General features: G+C 42.7%; 1 protein-coding gene across 5 annotated transcripts in view; it reads right to left on the reverse strand.

Annotated features, from left to right (window-relative positions):
• Window positions 1-10864: 10864 nt before the first annotated feature.
• ZCCHC7 (zinc finger CCHC-type containing 7) overlaps window positions 10865-23045 on the reverse strand; it is a 246328-nt gene continuing 234147 nt past the window's right edge. For all 5 annotated transcript variants that reach the window (XM_059143189.1, XM_059143192.1, XM_059143188.1 and 2 more), the window contains 3 exons: window positions 18823-18918; window positions 14016-14133; window positions 10865-12206 (listed from right to left, as the gene is read on the reverse strand). In XM_059143189.1, the coding sequence (XP_058999172.1) occupies window positions 11767-12206; window positions 14016-14133; window positions 18823-18918 (654 nt within the window). In that variant the 3' untranslated portion in view covers window positions 10865-11766. The remainder of the gene's footprint in view (window positions 12207-14015; window positions 14134-18822; window positions 18919-23045) is intronic.

The following is a 23045-nucleotide window of genomic DNA, read 5'->3' on the forward strand; positions in this document are numbered from 1 at the left end:
AGTGTGAGCAGAGGCTGAGACAGGGGCAAGTCTGACAAGCTCCCCTCTCAGAAAGGTGACCCAGGCAAGGCTGGTTGTGTGGATGGGACTGGTGGAGGAAGGGTGAGAAACCCAGATGGTTTCCATTTCGGGGTTCTGCATTCTGCCCCAACCTCTGATGCTTCACTTGGGGGTGGCGGAGGGGTGCAGGGAGGAGGAAGAGGCAGGGACCTGAGAGTACTGCTCATTGTCAGCAGCATTTCGAGTATGAAGGGAGTGACCAGAACGCAGAGACCCTCTGGGCAGCTTCTTCCTGGCCCTTGGCCCCACTCTCAACAGGCACCCAAATTTCCTCCAAGCTGTGGTCACTCACCTCCAGGGACTGCAAGCCCACTGCCTCCCAGGCAGCCTGTCCCACTGATGGAAACTTCAGTCAGGAAGGGCTTCTTCGCACCAAGCCAAAGTCTGCATCTCCAGTGGCCTTGGTGTTCAGGGCAATATACCTGAGAGACGTTCCTCTTGGTTTTGCTCTGTGGGGAATTTTATGAAGGAAGCAGGAATAAAATAAAATTACCAAAGTTCTGGGGCGCCTGGGTGGTTCAGTGGGTTAGAGCCTCTGCCTTCGGCTCAGGTCATGATCCCAGAGTCCTGGGATCCAGCCCCACATCGGGCTCTCTGCTCAGCAGGGAGCCTGCCTCCTCCTCTCTCTGCCTCTCCCTCCAACCCTCATGTCATCCATAAGTGTGCCTAGATTTTCCTATAGCCAGCCTGTTGCCCATCCCTGGCTTTCTCCTGGAATGCATTTCCCCTTATTCTATATCTCAAGGTCTTCCCTATGGTCCAGGGGCATATTCTGATGCCACCTCCTCTGTGAAGTTCTTTTGGGTTCCCCCTGCTGCTATCACTGGAAGTGACCTCTTCTTCCCGCACAGACCCGTCTAGGCCTCTAACTTGAGGTACTGCCATCCATTTCAAGGCTTCTTGCTCCCACTCAGAATGAAGCTCTCTGAGGGCAGAAACACATATGATGAGGTAGGACAGATGAGAGTACTAAAACCCACTGACTTTCTCTCTAAATCAGTGAACCTTGATTAGGAAAAAAGTTAGTCTTCCTGGACTGAACTTCTCTAAGGAAGTACACATGGAGCTGTTTTCTGAAAGATGAGGGTGGTTTCTGTTCCAGCATTGTCCGTGGACTTCCATTTTCTTAGCTTCCATTTGAATGACAGACCTCCCACTGACAATTTAGAAAGTTTGGTCTTGTTTTGTGCGTCTGAGGCTTGATGGAGCACCACCAGCAAGCTCTGTAATTCCAAAGCCTGCAACGTGAGCTCCTACTCGGCCTGTCCAGCCTTGAAGCCACCTTCCTGACAGAGTCACTGTGGACCTCTTCATTTAGAAGTGAAACTTTCCAGTCCAGTGAACTGAAGCTTTAGTCATCCCTGTCTTGGTAACACCATGTACAGAACGGGGTTGGGGACTAGTGAATTAAATGCATTGACTGAATCTAACTGTAGCAGTTCCCATGCTGGGCCCTGTGAGAAAGGATCAAGATGAGATGGCCTTTAGCTCTTGAAGCTCTTGATTTTCTCAACGGGTGACGTGAGGCTCTCTTCCACATCAGGAACTCAATCACTTGCACTGCATCTGTTTTCTGTGGGCTGGGGGTCCCATGAGGGCAGGCATCCTATCTGTCTGGACCATCGCTGGATCTTGGCTTCAGTGCAGTGCCTGGCATGTAGCAGCTATCCTTTAATATTTGTTGTAGAACTGAATGGGGTGTGCATCTGTCTCACCCACTAGAGAAAGCTCCTCCATGGGAAGGAGGCCTCAATGTCCGCACATGACCTGGCGGACAAGAAGTGTTTGTGGAAGTGGATGGTCGTAGCTCAGGGGAGGTCTGGTGGGACACACCTGACCAGGACATGGGTTGGAGGTGGAAATTCTGGGCTCTTTTTGGGTTCCCATATGATCCTGCTGAGAGAACTGTGGCTCCTGTTTTCTCACGTGACCTCTTTTTCTTACTTGTGACTTTGGGGACTGAACTCTTAATCACAGGTAAGCTAAACATGGAGAATTTCCTCCAGAAGTTTCTACAGAATAGCCAGTTCTGAGCACTTAAGGCCAGCAACGTGCTCAAAAGGGGGCTCTGAGGGGGATGAATCCTGCCGAAATGGGGTTTCCCTTTGAAACAGTGTCTAATGGAGGAATTATGTTTCTTATCAAGGGATTAGGATACCAAACTTTTCCTAAAAATGATCCCAAGTGTGACATATCGCCAACATATCACCAACTCTAACTAGCGAGTGGCTTTGTGGGGCCATGAGGAATTAGTCAGAAGACTCCTGGGAGAGCAGCTAGAAAGATGGGCACAAAGCAAGAAGGTCCTCAGAGGCTTGGTCATGGAAGACAGGGTAATGCTCACTGCAAGGGCCATGAGTTGCTAGCCTGGAAACAAGGGGCACAATTAGGCAGGCTGAGACGTGCGCTGCTCTTAGACCAAGAGTTGTCCATAGGGAGGCAGTTCTGAACTCTTGGTCATCAAGCCAAGGGCTACTAATGACCATTAGACCACAGAATATCAGAGCAGGAAGTACTGAAAACTCATCCAGGCTGATCCCACTGTTCTAATTCTGTAATGAGGAAACTGAGGCCCAGAGAAGTCACATGTTATCAGCAGTAAAAATTTCACATTTCCTTGTGGTAGTATGTGACTAGCAATGTGTTTACACTGGTTTGTCATGTATAAGAGGCTGAGTTATATATGGTAGCCAGACAGGCAGGGAGGTGTATGTGGAAATGTAAAAGGACTAGTTATTAGTCTATGATTGAACTGATATTTAAAGTGAAGTAGGTTAACTCAGAAAGAAGGAAGTGATGGTCTGATTTTTCCACGGGAAATCTTCCTTCGAGTGTGTACCCTCCTCCTCCTCCCCTCACTTGGGCAGCTGGGCATTTCTAGAGAGAACCATTCCTCATGTGAATAGGAGACTCCTGGTCTTCAACTTGCCCAGGGTCCCCAGCACCACTGCAGTGACCCTCAGAGACCTCCCCATTTCCCTTTCCCTTTGGTGGTCCTTCCATACCTCCCCTCTCCCTTTTCCATTTCCTTATCCTCTGTCAAAAGGAAGACACCGAGGATACCATTTCCTCACCTTGTTTCTCTGCCTGCATACCTGCTTCGAAATCCTTTTGCTCAGCCCTCTGGATCCATCATTTCGAGTTTTCTTCAGTTTTCCAACATCCCTCTCTCTTTCAGCACCTTCATGTCAACAGCAACCTGACTGCAGCCAGAATCCTCTGTCCTGTCAACCTTTCCTATGCAAGGATTTAAAAAGAGGCATACATTCTCTCCTCTTCCTGGTGGCTCATTCGCATGTTCTAAGGAGCCACATGCCCCCAAATCTGATAGATGCTTTTCAGTTCATGTTTACTTGCCCGTATTTCACAAAGGAATTGAGGTATCAGGATAATGCAAGATGAGAGATTATGAATAACTAAAATAGTCTTAGGGAAAGTATAAGTTAGAATGGAAAATCAGACAGAAAAATAATGGATGAAATACTGTATCCACCCCCCATCCCCCCAAAAAAAGTCAGGGAATAAAAACAAGGTACAACTTGGTAGAAACAATTTTTCTTACAGTTCTTGGTGTGTGCAGTGGTTTGGATAATGTTCCCCAAAAAGATAGCTAAGTGTTTACCCTGGCTCCTATGGATGCAGACTTTACTTGGAGATGAAGTCTCCGCACACATAATTAAGAATCTTGGGATAATATCATCTTGGACTTAGGGTGAGCCCTAAGGCCGACACACCCAGAGACCAAGAGGGTGCAAGAAGGTGGAGGCAGAGACTGGAGTTCTAGGTCTACAAGCCAAGGAATTCCAATTGCCACCAGGAGGTAATAAAGAGGCAAGGAATAGATTCTCCCCCAGTGCATTAAGAAGGAACTAACCCCCAGGGTGCCTGGGTGACTCAGGTCATGACCTCAGGGTCCCAGGATCAAGCCCCACGTCAGGCTCCCTGCTCAATGGGGAGCCTGCTTCTTTCTCCCCCAGCTTGTGCTCTCTCAAATAAATAAAATCTCTCTCACACACACAAAGGAACCAACCCTACTGCTATCTTGATTTTGGACTTCTAGTTTCCAGAACTGTGAGAGAACAAATTCTATGGCTTTAGGCTATCTAGTTTGTGGTGATTTGTTACCATAACCCCAAGAAGCTAATAGGGGTGCATGCTTGCTTTTTTCAGAGTTCCATGCCTCCACTGACATCGTTCCTTCTCCTTGAAGGGCTCTTCCCCCTTCTGTTAACCAGAAATTTTTATTCTGCTCTAAGACTCATTGGAGATCCTGGGCAGGAGAGATCAGGGATCCTGGGCAGAAGAGACTCTGGACTTTTCCCAGAAGGCCAATACATATCCATCCCAGCACTCCTTACCTGTATGACAGTCTTCATTTTGTGTTTGTCTCTTTAATTGCTTGTCAGCCCCTGAGGCTTGGGATTTCTATCAAGTCAACCTCAAGCAAGGATACTACCAGGAACAGAAAAGGTCAACAGCAAACATTTGTTGAATAATAATTGGGGACGCAACAGGAATACCAAAGAGAGGAGGATTAATGTTGTCTGAAGTAGTCATAAAGGTGGAATGGGATATTCTCTGCAGAATCAACAAAATAGGTAAAGTATGACCTGTCCAGGGCCAGGTCATCCATCCAATGGGACTGGAAGGGTGAAGGGCCTAGAGGAAAAAGGAGTGAAGTCTGCAGAAAAGGAAGCTTGAAAGTCTTTGAATGTTAGGCCAGGAAGTTAGACTTAAGCCTTTGGGCCATGGTTCCTAATGTGAGAACTACAACCTTCCTCCGGACGTCTACAGTTGGACACTTGCCTTGTGATCACATTCTTCTTCTTAGCCCCCCCAGGAGCAAAGCAGGAAACAAAACAAGATGGTCTGTGGATTACTGACCATTGGCCTTGCCCAGTTATTTCAGACTATTTCCAATTCAGTGAAAAAAATATTAAAATGTTCCCAATAGATTATGAAACTAGTTCTTGCTTTGACATATGTACACACTTACAAAACCGTCATAAACAAGATAATGAACATACTCACTAACCCCCAAGTTTTCTTGTGCCCCGTTGTGATCTTTACTTCCCATCCTTCCCAAGCATCCCCACCTCCCAGGCAACCAGGGATCTGCTGTTACTCGATTAATCTGCATTTTTCACATATTTCACCATGGATTTTAAATTATTGAGTACTGTATATTTTTATTCCTATAAATATTCTTGAGCTGTATTCTTGTAATCGGTTGTTATTGGAAACAGTCCGATTCGTTCAGATCTTGCTTTTAAGTGAGTTAGGCAGAACCACAGAGGAGTTTAGACCGGGGCAAATTCCCCCCATTACCGAGGCAAAGACTCTTCTCAGTATTATGGTCAGTGCCACACCAACCATGCGATTTTCCACTCTGACTGTTGAGAAGAGAAATGAATTTGTGGCCCATTATGAGGTCCAGAAAGTTTCCTCCAATCCTTTTAGTTGATTTCCTCACACAGGTACACTAACCAGTACTCAGCCCAAAGACTTGAGAGGGACCCTCTGCAGATCTCTGGGTTCTCTCTGTGCAGCTCTTTCCTCTCTGGTAATCAGAGCTGTAGTCAAAACACTTTGGCTTTTCCAGACTCTGAGCTCTGTTTCCTTACCTCAGGGGGACCACCAGGCTATTCCTGGGTTTGCCCTTCTTGCTCCACAATAGGAAACCCCTCAGCAGTCAGGTGGGGCAACCATACAGTGCACCTTGCTTATTGGGCGTCTCTCAATGTTCACTGTACTTCCTTGTCTGGCTTTCAGTGTCTTTTTTTTTTTTTTAAAAGGTTTTATTTATTTTTTGGCAGAGAGACACAGTGAGAGAGGGAACACAATCAGAGGGAGTAGGAGAGAGAAAAGGATGCTGGGCTCCATCCCAGGACCCTGGGATCATGACCTGAGCTGAAAAGGCAGCTGCTTAACAACTGAGCCACCCAGGCACCCTGACATTCAGTGTCTTGAAAACTACTTCATATATTTTTTACCTGGTTTCAGGATGGAGGGTAAATCTGGTCCCTATAATCTTGTCTGGAAGTAGTAATTCCTGAAACTGCTTTTGATGACACTGACAAATGCAATATATTCGGTCTTCTAACTCTTTTATGCTGCAGTCATATATGGGTATCTTATGCTCATAAACTTACTGAGAAAATGGGTACATATAATATATATAAGGTTGTATTTTTCTCTATTCAAAAGTAACTTAAGAAACTATTTTGGTGAATATAGGGCACCTGGGTGGTTTAGTTGGTTAAGTGCCTACATTTAGCCTAGGTCGTGATCTCAAGTTCCTGGGATGGAGCCCACATTGGGCGCCCTGCTCAGCAGGGAGCCTGCTTCTCCCTCTCCCTCTGCCCCTCTACCCCACTTATGCTCTCTCTTTCTCAAATAAAGTCTTTAAAAAAATTATTTTGGTGGACATCCTTTTGTGGGAAGGACTGTTCTGAGATTAGGATTGTAGCAGAGGATACTGATGTTCTGTTCACATCCCTGCATTTCTGCCAAAGGCTGCCTTCAAGCTGCCGAACCCACTTTGCCTGGGTGCAGAGACAGCCAGGGTCACTATAGATTAAGAGAAAGGCTCCTGAGGACAGCTCTCAAATGACTGATTTAAAACAAAACAAAAATCACACACACACTCTGCTCCTTTGCCCTTGATAGGGCAGCTTGAGGTATGGCCTACATTGTCTCTAGTGCTCCTTTAGATTTCAATGCTCCTGGTGGGGGGGCGGTTTGGGGGGAAATATTGGGAGGGGGGCAGGACTTGACTTGATAAGGCTTGGATCCCTTCTCTTTCCTGCCTCACTTCCCCACTCCCTTATCGTGTTTAACTGGAAACACTTCCTAATAGCGGTTTAAGAAGTGACTTATTGGGGCACCTGGGTGGCTCAGTGGGTTAAAGCCTCTGCCTTCAGCTCAGGTCATGATCCCAGAGTCCTGGGATCGAGCCCCACATTGGGCTCTCTGCTCAGCAGGGAGCCTACTTCTCTCTCTCCCTCTGCCTGCCTCTCTGCCTACTTGTGATCTCTGTCAAATAAATAAATAAAATCTTTAAAAAAAAAAAAGAAGTGACTTATTTCCGGGGCACAGCTCTGGTCATGGTCTCAGGGTCCTGGGATCGGCCCCACATTGGGCTCCCTGCTTTGCGGGAAGCCTGCTTCTCCCTCTCCCATTCCCCCTGCTTGTGTTCCCTCTCTCACTGTCTCTGTCAAATAAATAAAATCTTAAAAGAAGAAGAAGTGATTTATTTACAAAGCTGTTAGGATGGGTGTGTACAATGTCCATTGTATACATCACATACGCATTAAAGGCACCAGCAATTTAAGTTGTTCTCTCTGGAAAGAGCAACAGTGAAATAGCTTCATCAGGCAAAGTGATTCTTTCAAGGCATGCGTAATAGAGCATGTCTTCCAACAAATGATACTTCTCTGAATGTTAACCCCAAGTGTAAAACCTAAGAGCTTATGATAGGCCTGGGTCCTAGTGATGATTCCTACAGCCTGACATTCTTGACCAACTGAATGTCCCACTAGACAATCTCCAACTCCTTCCTTCCCCACCAGCTGACTCCCTTAGTTCTCATGCCATGATTATTTATCTCAATGGAGCTTACACCCTTTTTGATGCCCTAGTGCTTTTGCTTCCCAGTTAGACCAGTAAGTAACTCCCCTCAGCCGGCTGTCTCCAGTAGCCCTGTCCTTCCACAAAGTGGTCCAGAAGTTCTGTAGCCCTTCATGCCATGGAGCTGGTCTCCTTATTTTAGATGAATGGGACATGTCACACCAAACTCTCAAATATCAGCACAGTTTGATGACAGAATAAGCCTTGTAAGAGAAGGATACATTGGCTCTTACTTTCAGATGTAGCAGGACACCTGTGCTCCCCTTCTCACTGGCAGAATTACTTCTGGGATGAGACATCTGGGGCTGATATTTCTTTGTTTTGAAGAGCTGTCCTGCATAACACAGGATGCCCAGCAGCACCCCTGGCCTCTAGTCATAAGATGCCAGTAGTACCTTCTAAATTGTGAAAATCAAAAATGGTACTATCAGGGGATCAAGACAGCTATGCAGGAATGAAAGTCTCTTATTTTGTATGTAATCTTTTGTTGGCAGAGGACTTTTTGGTTATTTCCTATGAGAAAGCTTCTCTCCGTATCTTTTATCAACAGATTGATATACAATTAATCTTGCCTCTTTACACACAGCACATATCACTCTTTTCACTGTAGCACTAACAAATAGTGTTTCACTGCCCATCAGAGAGGCCAAGAGAAAAAGGAATGACAATAACCCATTATTGTGGGAGTGGAAAGACAAACTCTCTCACACACTACCAGGAATGCATAAATGACTGGGGAGGATTAGGACTTTTTGGGAATGGAATCTGGCAATATATGTTAAAAGGCGCATGAAATACATGCATTATTTTTTTAGACCCACAAATTCTATTTTATCACAACAGAATAATCAGAGAAGATAAGATGTGCATAGAATTTTTTAAGATAATGAAAATTAGAAACAATGAAAATGTTCAACAACAGGAAGCTGGTTAAGTAAGTTATGGTGCAGCCATACAACAGGATATTACGGAGCCATTACAAATAATGATGTCGACACATACTGGATTGGAAAAAAGATTTTTACAATGCATTAACTGAAAAAACAGGTTACAAAACAACGTAAATATGTATAGAAAAAGGTCGACTAAGAATTCTAACCTATCTTTGGGTGTAAGAATCTGTATGATTTTTAAAATTTTCTTCTTCCTTCAAATGAACATGTAACCCTTGTATAACAAAAACAAAGATTGAATAATAGGGACTGCAAATAGCACGGACCATGAAAACAAGACTTTCTATTGAGAGAACAGGAGGCAGTTTCTCTCCATTCGATTCTAAGAATTCGATTCACACGAAGCAAGCTATCACCCAGGGAAGGACTCACTTAGGCTCCCTGTAATCTAAGCGGGGCCAGAGGCCAAAGATGTTTAGCCTGCTCAAACTTAGCAACTGAACAGATTCTTATTGTTTGCGACATCTGCTTCTTCTCAATTGTATTTATCCAAGTAAAATATTATCTGCTCAATTGTGGAATCTCTATTATATTTTTAACTCCTCATTTTCGTATGGAAAATTAGTGTGTGAGTCCCTGATGGAATGACTTTAACTGAACACTTGGTGAAAGACTCAGGGCCAAGGCAACGAAGAGTTAATGGGAGCAGAAGCTCCCGTTTTTGCTCTTTCCTACCATCCCAAAGCCCACAAGTAGAACCAGCTCAGCTGCTTTCCTGTCTGCATAAAAATGCATGGACTGGGGCGCCTGGGTGGCTCAGTGGGTTGAAGCCTCTGCCTTCAGTTCATGCCATGATCTCAGGGTCCTGGGATCGAGCCCCAGTTTGGGCTCTACTTAGCAAGGAGCCTGCTTCCTCTTCTCTCTCTCTCTGCCTGCCTCTCTGCCTACTTGTGATCTCTGTCAAATCAATAAAATCTTTAATAAAAAAAAAAAAATGCATGGACCTGAAGGATAAATTATATCCTAGAGTATATATCCTAGGGCGCCTGGGTGGCTCAGTGGGTTGAAGCCTCTGCCTTCAGCTCATGCCATGATCTCAGGGTCCTGGGATCGAGCCCCAGTTTGGACTCTACTTAGCAAGGAGCCTGCTTCCTCTTCTCTCTCTCTCTGCCTGCCTCTCTGCCTACTTGTGATCTCTGTCTGTCAAATCAATAAAATCTTTAATAAAAAAAAAAAATGCATGGACCTGAAGGGTAAATTATATCCTAGAGTATATATCCTAGGGCGCCTGGGTGGCTCAGTGGGTTGAAGCCTCTGCCTTCAGCTCATGCCATGATCTCAGGGTCCTGGGATCGAGCCCCAGTTTGGGCTCTACTTAGCAAGGAGCCTGCTTCCTCTTCTCTCTCTCTCTGCCTGCCTCTCTGCCTACTTGTGATCTCTGTCTGTCAAATCAATAAAATCTTTAATTAAAAAAAAAAAATGCAGGGACCTGAAGGGTAAATTATATCCTAGAGTATATATCCTAGAGCTTGTCTAATTAAAAAATAAAAAAAATAAATGGGGGGGCGGTATAGGCTAATATGCAGAAGTGAATTAAAAAAAAAAAAAAGCCCTTTTTCTTCTTTTCTCCAAATAATCTGCCATGTATGAAAGAACGTAAGGAATCCCCTCTGCCCTGGAAGAAGACGCCTTTGTAGCGGAAGCAATGACAGTCACACCACACCAAAAACAAGCCATGCCTGTCCCAGGTCTTAATGAGGACTACCATGAATTATTTCAGATTTATCACTGTGTGAAGCCATTTCTCATGACTGTTACTTTTAGCGGGGTTGTAAAAGACTCTGGCCACTTACCTGAAGGTCAAAACAAGCCCAGCTGAGGTTAGGAAGCCATGAAGCAACACACAAAGAACAACTTAGACTTAGTTGAGAGCAGGGTAGCCACGAGGAGGGCGGTGGGCTGAAGACTTCAGTTGACGCTGAAGCTATTTTAGGGGGAGACACTCTCCCTTTCCCTGCAGAAGGTAAGAGGGCGGATCCTACCAGATACACAGCAATTCATGTACTTCACAGAGAGTAAAACACAAACTAAGAACGCGACATTATAGAACTGCCCTGGTTAACTGACTCCATCTCATTCTCTTCTGGCATAGAGCTAGTGCTTGGCCAACAAGGGCCTTGGGAGCCCGGTACGTGGAGCCTGTATAACTTCAGTCCCTTGTCTAACCCAACCATGCCCTTTGTCACCCAAACTCACACTGCCTTGTTACATAACAGACAAGCTTATTTACTCTATTTCAGACATTTTATTTTTCCGATTCTAACATTAGGCTTTGATAAGTACAAAAATTCACAGGTACAAAAATTTCTGTATAGCCTTGTGGTAGTTAAAAAAACCCGTGAAAATAAAACAGTGTTTTAAGTTGCCAGTAGTAGCCATCTCTATACATCTGAGTGACAGTCTCCTTGAAGTGTGGCTGTAAAAATGGTGAGAACTGTTGTACTGTGATTATGTTACAATTTTTTATGACTCTTTTTCACTTGTCCCAGGAACTCTATCTCATGCCATTGGCGCTGGTATTTTGCTATGGACCAATTCTCCGCCTCTTTGGGGCTTCAATGATGACACCTTGATCCTTGATCTTTCAGCCTCACGTTCTGACCGTTGGAAGATTCTGACACCAGCCTCAAGAGCGAGAACAGCTGGATTGAGATTTTATAGCTTTTACTCTTCCCGATGTTAAAAAACAAAAAAGTAATGCTGAAAAAGATTGATGAATTTTTCATTCTGGAATAAATTTGTCCTCCTGCAAGGATTTAATTTTCATACTCCCACTGCAGATGGATTATATTTGATGAGCTTTTATTTCTTCAGAACATTAAAAAAAATTATTTTTTCTTGAAAAGATTGTTTCTTCTTATCCCTAGGATTCTGAGTAAAAATGATGGACGGGAACAGGGGAAATCTGAGTATACCTGTTTGTTTGTTTTCCCTACATCTAATAACCTGTTGGATACAGAGACTGGAGATCTCCATGGTCTTTGTTCAGCAGCTCCAGGTATGGAGGAGATGACAGACAAAACCAAAAGATTCACTTTATTTAATCACAGATAATAAAGATCCTGCCGGGATGTTCTAGGCATGAAGACCGGACAAACACCAGAAAGCTGAATCACAAGCTGTCTCACAGCTTAGACTTCTTTTTCCTCTGCTTAATGAGAAATAAATTATCATTGCTATCGGCCTCCAAGTAACTCTCCTTTTTCTTATGCTTGTTCCGCTTGCCCTCTCTGGAAGGCTTGTCTTCTCTTGGCTTGTGGGAATGTGACGAGTGGTGGAAGGACTTGGGAGCCTTCTGGGTTTTGAAAGAGCCAGGAGAAGAGTGGAGTTTGGGGCCCCTGGGGAAGTCCTCATCTGCTTCATGACACCTGTCAGCCTTCCTGTGTTTCTCACGCTCTTTATTGCTCCTGCTCGCCTCTTTTTGGGTTTCCTTCTTTTCTTGAGACCACCTGTTACTTTTACGGGAGGCATGGCTCTTCTTCCTGTTATGGTGGGACCGTGTATCTGCCACTTCCATGTGAGGTCTCTTGAACTGCCTAGGGAAATCCCCATTCTTCTGGAGTTCTGGAAAATAGAAAAGTATTTCTGCATTTTCAGCAACCAGACAGTCCATGCACAGCTGTCACAGATCTGTAAAAAACTCAGCAGAGAGGGAAACCAGATAATGCAATGTTCATGATATGACATTCTAAATAGCTGTCACTAAGGTAAAACCACTCACCAAAAACTGCATGGTTCTAGTTCTGCATCGGATTGCTAAAAATGGAAAATATCCAGAAATCCAATGATATTTATTCTATTCAATACAGCTGAATTAGGTTGAACAATGGAGATGAAGACTAGTGAGAGCAGTAAACATCTTAGCTTTGTGAAGAAAACTCAGGTCTGACCAATTCAAATTCTCACAGTGATAAAGCAGCCCTTGATGATAAAGTAAAACAAGATGTATAAAATGGTCTTTTGATAGACTCATATGACATTTCAATTCCCTCTGAAGATAAAGTCTGGCCACAGGGCTTAGAGGTGGATGCCATACCGCACAGATTTTTCCTCCAGAGTGGACATCACTGGCCTGGAGAGTACACACACACGGCTATCTTAGAGGTTTTGGACCAGACCTGTTGTTCAATTTTGCTGGGACTTGGCACCCTTACTCTAAGTGTTTGATGGATGTGATTCTAATTGGTAAGTAGGAGATGAGGTTCCAGTAAGGGATGAAAATGAGCATGCCAACAAGACCTTGAAAGATTAAAGAAGTGGCCAATAAAAAAACAGGTGGAAATACAAGTATTTAGGGGACCAAAAAATAATGGATTCTAGGATATAGAGCAAAGGTAATTAATTATAGACTTTATCATAAAATAAAAATTCCAATAGACCATAGAGAACCCAAAGTAGCCAGAGTTGTCAATCTAACTAGTTAAAAGGGAAAACAAATGGTTTTTCTAGCATTATAAAAGTTACCAAGACTCATTATAGAAAACCTGGGAAATACAGAAAAGTATATAAAAAATAAAACAGTAGCCACAATCTTTTAATTCAGAGGTGACATTTTGGTGCATTTCTTTTAAGTTTTTAAATTTAGTTCCCTAATCAATATCTTCATGTACTATAATTTCTCTCTCTATAGTTGAGATAAAGTTCATATGAAATGTCATATGTAAAATATGCAGGAGTAGAGAAGTAGTTCCTTTTGAAGAAGACCCAAACTCAGAGAAAGTGGAGAAAAGAATAACAAGAAGTTGCAAAGTTAACAATGTATGGGTGAACTTGAAAAATATAGAACTGCTTTGTCCTGAAAGCAACAAAAGTAACTTGGTGAACCATCGTGAAGGATATGGAAAGAAAGAAGTCGAAAGAGTAGGCTCAAATTATAAAACAGAAGAACTTTACGTTAGTGACGATAAAAAAGGAACCCAAGAGGGTGGCTGTAGACAGGAAGCTCTGCTGTAATCATGGCCAGTAAGAACAGACTTCTTTGGAGAAGCTCCAGAGATCACCAGGAATCACCTAGCAGAGAAAGCTTTTCTTTCCATGAAAAATACTAGGGATATATACAAAGGGAAAAAATAATTACTTGCCAAAAAGAAAACTCTCAAAGGAGCCTTTACAAACTCTGAATACCTACATGGCTGGAAGTTCTGGACATTTTGGTTATTATGTGAGAAAAATGTTTACTGTGAATAGAACATAACACAGTTTCTGAGGTGGGTGCCTGATTTCTGGAGATCAAGAAAGTTCTGGTTTTTCTGGCAATTATTTAAAAACCTTTTCTGTGTTAACCAACGACCCCCTTAGCAGGGAAAGACAGGGCAGAAGAAGGTATTTAGGAACTACTACAAAGGTGGATCTCACAAAAAGTCAGTAACATACCTTTCACTTTTCGTTTTATTCTCTGTTCTCTCTCCCGAATTTCGTATTTGTCATCATAGTAGTAGATGAATGGAGATGTTGGAAAGGTCTGGTTAAACATTCGTCTTTCTGTACATTCCTGCAAGTTGTTTGAAATTATTATTTCAAATTACCAAATTTGAGATTATGATGTTACCAGGGCACTGCTCAGACCATCTTTCTGGAAGATTACAAACCACTGTAGTTAGAAATGAGGCCCACACCAGGGATACCTGGCTAAGGCTGCAGTCTTAACTGGGACCCTGGGAAGATCACATCCAGTAACACCCAACCACACCCAACCGTGCTTACTTGCTGCTTTGAGGCTTGGATTTTCTTTCCTTCTGTACCCATGAAATCCTTCTTTTCTCAACCTTCCCAGCCAAACCCCGCCCCCAGTCCGAGTCAACAGCAACAGGGACTGAATCTCCACTGCACTTGCCTGCTTCCTCTGTTAGCGGGTTTATTTTATTTGGCCTCATGTTGCTTCAGACCTTTGCTTGTCTGTCTCTCCCAACAAAGAGCCTTCTATCAAGTGCTTCTCCTTTCACATTTACACCCTAAATGTGGGTGTACATTTTTAGCCCTTTGCTCTTTTCCCTTCACTGCTAACAAGGGCGGTGGTTCTTATGGTGGGGAGCAGGATGGCGGTGGAGGGTTATATATAGCTTGAAACCGGGTAATTCTGAAACACCCCAAAGGAATCTTCTGTTAACTACCCCCACTCAAGATGAGATCACGCCTCTCACTCATTACCCTAAGCTGGCTTCCCACTCTCATGACTCTGGCTTTTCCACTGCTGCTATTTCCCAGATCACATTCTTGGCCTGAGCCACATCCAATACACTAGGCTTTATTTATCACGACCTGTTGATATATTTTCATTTGATATGTCTGGAACCACATTTTCTTTTCTCTGATACAGGCTTCCCTTTGGAACTTCCTTCTGTCTTCTGCCATCCTGCTTAAAATGTATTTTATAAATGTTTATTTCTTCTTAGATATGGAAGAAAATTAGAATACCCCTTAGGAAGAAAATATGTGAAACAGCCACATGACATTTAGTTGACTTATTGTAACTTTGGCATAATATATTGGACTTATAATTCTAAGACATCTGACCAAGCTGGTAGCCACACACTTTGGAACATAATTTGCAGAGTTTAAAAAATTATGAGTCATTCGAAATACATACTTTAGTATAAAGTAATAGAAATCTGTACCTACTATTAGGCTTTATCAAATCATAACATTTTACTTTAACTTACCTCAATTTTTGTCCCAAGGAGTGAAGCATTAATAATACAATTGAAATCTTCTTTCCCATGTCTCATTCCTCTCTTTCCCTTTCCAGAAACTGCCACTGTCTTAAAGTTGCTGCCTGCCATTCTCATATGTTTTACTCTTAACAACTAATAAACAATAAACAATGGTGTAAGTTTGAAGTGTGCAGACTTCATAAAAACAGTATCATTCTATAAAAGTTTTGAAGGAACTTTAGTTTATAATAGCTTTACAGAATAAACTGGGTGATGTTCCCTTGGATTATCTGTTTCTGAATAAAGGTTTGGTAAAACTTGACTGTAAAACTCTCTGGGTCTGATATATTTCAGGGGAGAGAATTCTGATTACTAATTTAATTTTTTTAGTGGTATTGGCCCACGTAAGATTTTTCTTCAGTCATTTTGGTTAATTAGTATTTTTTTTTGGTAGAACTGCTTATTTTATCTATATTTTCAGACTTAATTTTGAACTTTATAAAGTTTGTATAGTATTCTCATATAATTAAACAATTTAAAACTATTTATAATTTTTATTCACTATTTGTACCTTTTCCTTTTCTTTGAGTAGTTTTTCTAGAAGTCTTTTCTTTTGAAAAGAAAATATTTTCAAAGAACCAACTTTTGGTTTTGTTGATGTTATTAATTTTGTTTTCTATTTTAATAATTTAGGGTCTTTATTATTTCCTTCTTCCAACTACCTTTAGAGATACTGTGCTGTTGACTTTCTGGATCTTTGGGGGCTTTTTTTGAATCCTGCAAGTTATAAGGCAAACCTGTATGGTAACATAAAGAACTACTTTTATAAATCACTATCCATGGTGGCTCCAAGTTCCCAGAAGAAAGGACATCCTTGCAAGACTTGGGTCTAAGATTCTGTTATAGTCTGAATGTTTGTACCCTTCCCTTCACCCCCAACCAAAATTTACCCCCAATGTGACACTGTTAGGAGGTAGAGCCTTTGGGCAGTGATCAGGTCCTGATGGTGGAGCTCTGACAAATGGGATTAATTGTTCTTATAAAACAGGGCCCCTTCCACCAAGAGCTCCCTACCATGTCCCACCCCTGTGAGGACACGACAAGAAAGTGTTATCTATGAGGAAGGCAGCCCTCACCAGACATCGATTCTGCATGATCTTGGGCTTCCCAGCCTCTAGAACTCCAAGACAAATTTCTGTTGTTTATAAACCAGGCAGTCTATGGCAGTTTGTCTATAGCAGCCTAAATGGACTAAGAGAGACTCTAACCATAAAATATTAAGAAATAATTAAAATTACAAAGAGGTACTAAAGGTCTGACACACTCCCAGCGCCCACTCACACTTTCACACGCTCGTGGAGTAGGCTCTCTGCCTACAGTTCCTACTGTTTCCTATGGCAGTCTGCCTGCCGCAGAGATGCCTGCGACGGTCCCTGCCTCCCCAACTAGACAGTGAATGGAGTCAGGGCAGGGCGGTGCTACATTCACCTCAGAATATCTTCCACAGGAAGAGGCTCTTTGGTAACATCTATAGAGCAGTATTTCTGAAACCAAAGGGGAGGGGTCCTCAGACATCTTTAATCATCTGCATAGTCTCCCATTTGGATCCTGTATGGTCTAGACTGGTGTGACTATACAAAGCTATAAGTACCATAAATATTTTCCAAAGCTAAATGTAAATTATATTTTGATTATCCACATCGCTGGTCCCCTCCATTAGCACAGACAATTGATAGTTGGCTATATAATTTATCTACTGTTCTGGATTAGCCACACCACTGATCTTCTTCATTAGTGTGAACAATCTAGAATTCTTCATCTATGGCAGCGACGAGGCGGCCAAATTTGCTTTATTGTAAATTAGAAACTATCTAAATCTAGATTTCAGGGATAAATTCCAAATGTTTTTAATATATTTCCTATCTACATTAGCAGGAGTGACTAGTAACCAGTATGTGTCCAACTGTAATTGTTTTTCTTTAATTGAACAAACATAAATGCTAAAATCACACGCCTTTGCTTTAAAGAGGTCAGCAAGCATGAACTGTACACCTATGTGATCTGTGTGGCAGTGGAATGCTTATGTGGAGAGGTTTCCTAAACAGTGTTGGCAACATCTGAGTTTTGGCAACGAGGAGGAATGCACAAAGCAGGAGAAGATCTAGAGATGATAATTTTGTAAGAAGAAGTGCTCTCTAATAAGGCTTTCAGTGTGAGTTCTATGGAAATGAAGGAAGTACACTGCACGGTTTCTCTACCCTTATCACCATACTATGGGTTTGTTCACACTGGAAACAGGATCCCCGTGTCAGTACTGAGAAATCTCCCTGTACAACTTCTTTGCTTTGTAGATAAAGAAACTGAGGGCCAGAGAGAAAATGTCGGTTGTTCGAGTCACACAGTTAAGTCGGCAGCAGAGCAAAAACTGGAACTGAGGATCAGAGCTCCATCCCACTTTCCTATTCTATCCTTTCACCCCCTGGTCCCGCTGCCCCAACACAGAAGAAAAACTTCATCTGCCTGTGCACTGTGCCCCGGTGCCCTGGCCATTCTGCTCTCTCCCTAGGCTACTGAGCTCCAGCCCCAGGGTCTGCATGGTCAGAATTCAAGTCACAAAGGGCAGTCGTCCCCCATCCTACTGCTCAGAGTCCTACCCATTTTGAGGACTCTGTCCCCACTGAATGCTTTCCACCTCTTGTCATCAGATTGGATCTGATTTTAGTTTATTTTGGTTTTTTAGGCTGCTAGGAGCCCACGGGAGACTATGGATGTCTTTCTCCATACAGATTTCCTACTTTTTGTGCCACCGCCTTTGTTCCTCTGCCACAGGATTCCCAGAATGCAGGAGAACTCTGAGTCGATTCTACTGCAGCCTGTCTCTGAGATGAGCTGCTGCTTCATACTTAGTGAGACAACTGGCTAGGAGACTCCCTCCCATCCCATGGCAACCAGTTTCTTCTGCTCTGACACCCCCATACCTGAAACACACATAATTTGGCCCTTTCAGTTGGGGCTGGGAACATACAGTTTGGATAGGGAATGTGGACGTTTGTGGCGCATGCAGGCTAGTCAATGATGCAGCCCTTCTGTCTTTTCAACAGCATTGGGGTTTAGAGGTGCGTGATGAAGATTTAAGGGTACTGTGTGTGAACACTGGAGATACTGGAGAACTACACAGAAAATCTAAAATCAGGATCTAGCTGTGTCAAAGTCATAGCAAACATAAGAACTCACGAGAACTGTAACCATTCTGCTGACTACTTCTATCTGTCTGATTGATTTTATGGCTTCTGTGTTTGTTTTAGCCTAACTTGTTCCTGTATATTTAAAATAATTAGAAGAATATGCTCTTACAGATCCCTTACTCTGGCAGGGATGGAAGAAGGCAGCTGGCTGAAAATATACAAAATCTTACTTCAGGATGTTAGTTTATTAAAAAAGTAAGCATTTAGAATTACACTCGTTTCATCTTTTGGCAACCACTCCCAGCAAAATAGAATGCTTTATGCCCCAACACTACTCAAACTTACGTGTCCATAATGGCCTTCTTGCCCACAGTTGTAGCAATACACTAAGGCTGATTGTCCAGAAGGGGTCTTCGGCTTTTTGGGTGGTCCAGGTTTGGTCTGCAACATGAGTATTTGCGAGGATTTATTACATGTTAGAAGAAAATTGAAACCTGATTCTTTCCCGAAGAGCTCCTTTTCGGTAAGAGACTCCTTAGAGAGACGGCCTCCTAGAGTTTTGTGTGAGGACCTCGTGTCCAGATGGTTGTCTGTGTTAAAGTGTGTAACAAGACATTCTTTCAGACTTGAAATCAGTGTGTTCTTTCCTTTCCTTCACTCCTCATTCCATTCGGCGCTGTGCCCAGGACTGTGCTTGGTATCAGGTCTCTCAGAGAAGCACAAAAGGTGAGTAGAACGTGACAGACATATAAATAAATAATGACAGAACGATGTAATAAGCACAGTGACAGAAACATGTACAAGGTATGAACGCAGTGGCAAGAGAGACCCACTATCGGATGGGGTAGAAGAAGTCAGGGAAAGCTTTCTTCGAAGTGTCAAACTGAAATCTACTCTCAAAGGATTAAGTAGAAGTCAAATGGAAAGTCTTAGGTAAAAGGGACAGGATGAACAATGGCATGAAACTGAGAAGGAGCATACATGCTGACAACGTACAACGCGCACATCCAGGTGAACTTGACAAATGAGGCTGGAGAAAGCAGGGCAAAGAAGGGAGGGCCTTATAAATTATCTTAAGGAGCTTGGGGTTTATCTGGGCTTTTCCATTTTAAGTGTAGTTTTACATGTAGGAGCCAAACAGTTAGAATTTTATTTTGGAAAACCATTTGGGCTTGAAGTTTGCAGGGGTGGAGGGGAGGGGTGGTAGTGAGTACGAGAGGAGAAGGTTGGATGCAGTGAGAAGGTGGCTGTAAGGAAAGTCAGTGAGGTGATGAGGACCTAAAGTCCTAAGAGTAAAGTACAAGCTAGGAAAAAGGGAACAGATTTGGCAAATACATGAGGTGATAAAACCAGTATCACTCGAACACTGGAAAGACACGGAATGAAGGAAAGGAGAAAATGGAATACTTTTGGGGTTTCTAAGTTGGGTGAATTAGCAGTAGTACCAACACTTGTTTCAGAAAAGGCAGGGGAAAAAAAGAGCCAAATTAGAGGGAAAGATAATGAAGTCTAACTTGGATGTTGTGTATTTTGGTAGAGATGTCCACCAGGCAGGTGTCTACGTGAGATTAAAGCTTAAGGAACAAGTGTGAGCTTCCAGGTCTATCTGGAAGAAATCTGGATAGTAGTGGAGACTCAGGTGACCTGAGCGGACATCACCGCCATACCCAGTATGAGCAGCAGTGACGCAGGACAGAACCCGGGAACAACACTTAAGGGGCAGACAAAGGAGCCTGAGAAAAGGACAGAGAAGGACAGTTTGAAGGAGGCAGAACCACAGGAGAATACAGTCAAAGACCTTAGAGAACAGCTTCAAAAAGGATGAACTGAGCTTCAGTGTCATATATTGGAGAGGCTTACTGAGATCAGAACTGAGAAACATCTGTTAGATTTGTCAACCTTTCATCGATAACCTTAGTGTGAGAATCTTGGAATTAGTGGAAAGATAAAAAAGAGTAGAAGGCAAACAGGTTGAAGAGTGAAGCAGTGAATAAAAAGGTGACAAAACCGTAAGGAAGAACAAGAAATGATAACCCCACAGAAGCCAGGATGGTGGTTACTCCTGAGGGGAGAAAACAATTCACAAAGGCTTTCTGGGTAGCCACAATTTTCTATTTCTTGAACACAGTGGTGTTACAGAACTTCTGTGTATGTTATGTAACTCATTTACTAAACTGTATACGTTTTATGCACTTTTTAATATGTATGTTACATTTAACAATAAGAAAAATTTTTTTAGAGATTTTATTTATTTATTAGAAAGAGAGAGAGCACGAGCAGAGGGAGCAGCAGGCTCCCCACTGAGCAAGGAGCCAGATATGGAACTTGATCCCAGGACTCTGGGATCATGACCTAAGCCAAAGGTAGATGCTTAACCAACTGAACCACCCAGGCATCCCAGTAGGAAATATTTTAAAAAACTGAACAGAGGTTGAAAATATAAAACAAAAGGTATACATTACTTCGAGAAGCTAAATAACAAGGGGGCAGAAGAAGATTGAGCAAGACCTAGGAAGGGGGTTTGGTGGAGTTTGCTATTAGAATGAGAGAGAGAGGGAGATCTGAACACCTGAGAAAGCTAGTAGAGATGGAGGAGTTGGAAACAAGAGAAAAGGGAGAAAACAGAGCAAAACCCCTGAGGCAGCGGGGGCCTTAAACAGAAGGAGAAAAACCCAATTGCCCTCCCACTCCACTCCTTTTGGATACTGGAAGAAAGCTAAGGATGGGGTATAAACTTGGGTAAGTTTCTTTTCTCTTTCTCTTTCTTTTTCCCTTTCTCTCTTTCTTTTTATCTTTTTTTAGGTCAACGGTATACCCAACACAGAGCTTGAACTCATGACCCCAAGGTCAAGAACTGCAGACTCCCCAGACAGAGCCAGCCAGGCTTACCCTGCTTATGTTCTTCAATGGAATGCAATAACGAAGAGTGCTGTTCTGCCAACTAATTTTGTTACTATTGTTTAAGGTGGCAAACAGGTGGTCTGTGGAGGTTTTACTTTCTTGACACCAGAAAATTATCTATAGGTTATAAAAACTGTTTTCAAACAACTTTACTTTCAGTTTCTATTTCCAAAATGGAAAACTAGAGGGTAAAAGTAACCCAGAAGCTCTTTTCTACTGGAAATGACTATACAGGTTACACAAAATAGAATTCACAACCTCAGCTCTTACCAATTGGGATATAATAAAAAAAAAAACACAGCAAAAGGTCTTATATTCTCCAATAAAAAAATGTGGTTCATTAATGAAGACAAGCTGAAGGTCATCAAGCACAGATTTGATAGGGATGCAAACAAGCAATGTACCACTCACTTACTGCAGTGGTTCACACATTTGTTCAGGTATACAATTCCAGGAAGACATGAAATTGTTAAGCAGAAATTATTTTTCCATCTTTGTGTTACCTGATGTGACACAAAATTGCAACCATGAGCATATACGTGGTTTAAGAGAAAGAAATAAAACCCAGAGATATGTCATGGATGTGAAGGCAGAACACAATGTGTCATGACGGAAGATGTTGTCAAAAGCTACTGATGGGTTAAATAAGATAAAGACTATGAAATGCACTGGATTAGCGATTGGGAAGTAGCTGGCAACTGGAACCTGTTGTGAACAGTTTATTCGAGGGGTAGAAGTGCAAACCAGATTGTAATGGGTTTATTAGAAGTAGAAAGAAATATAGAACAGTACGCTGATGACTTTTAAGAGACTAGTTTGGGTATGGGGGAAAGGAAGGGACAAGTACAGCAGAACAAGTTCAAGGATGCCTCCATCAGTGATTTCTTTTTTTTTTAAAGATTTTTATTTACTTATTTGACAGAGAGAGATCACAAGTAGGCAGAGAAGCAGGCAGAGAGAGAGGAGGAGGCAAACTCCCTGCTGCACAGAGAGCCCAATGCAGGCCTCAATCTCAGGACCCTGGGATCATGACCTGAGTGCTGGGCACATGGCATGAGCATATACATGCATTCTTTCACTGATTTACTAAATAAATAATTACTGAGTGCCTAATACATGCTAGATATCTTAGAATAGAACAGGTAATCAAGAAGTGAGACAAAAAGATCACTGCTCACATCTCCCGTGGTGGAAGACAGATAAACCGTGGTGGAAGACAGATAAACCGACAAAACACACACACACACACACACACACAATATCAGATAGTAATAAATGGCACACAGGCAATGAAAACAGAGTTATATGATTGAGAGTTGCTGGTGGTGACTTAAGATTGAATTTTTGAGAAACTCTCACTGGGAGGGTCATTTTTTGTGACCAGTCCCACCTCCATCCCCCCCGAAGTATGAAATGAATGGGGACAGCATTCTAGGCCGAAGGCATGAGGCACAGGGATGTAAACCCCTGAGGTGGGCCTAGGTTTACCAAATTCAAGTATCTGAAAAGTATCTGTAAATTTGCAAGTGTAGTAGGTGAAGAGTGGGAGAAGAGGAGGTTCTAGAGATGGAGAAGAACTAGATCACTTAGGGCTTTAACAATCAGAGTGGAAGGCACTAGATTCTGAGTGGCATGAAAATCTAGTCTAAGGCTAATTGAAGGTGCTC

The sequence above is a fragment of the Mustela lutreola genome, chromosome 12 (assembly GCF_030435805.1).
Source record: "Mustela lutreola isolate mMusLut2 chromosome 12, mMusLut2.pri, whole genome shotgun sequence".
Lineage (NCBI taxonomy): Eukaryota > Metazoa > Chordata > Mammalia > Carnivora > Mustelidae > Mustela > Mustela lutreola.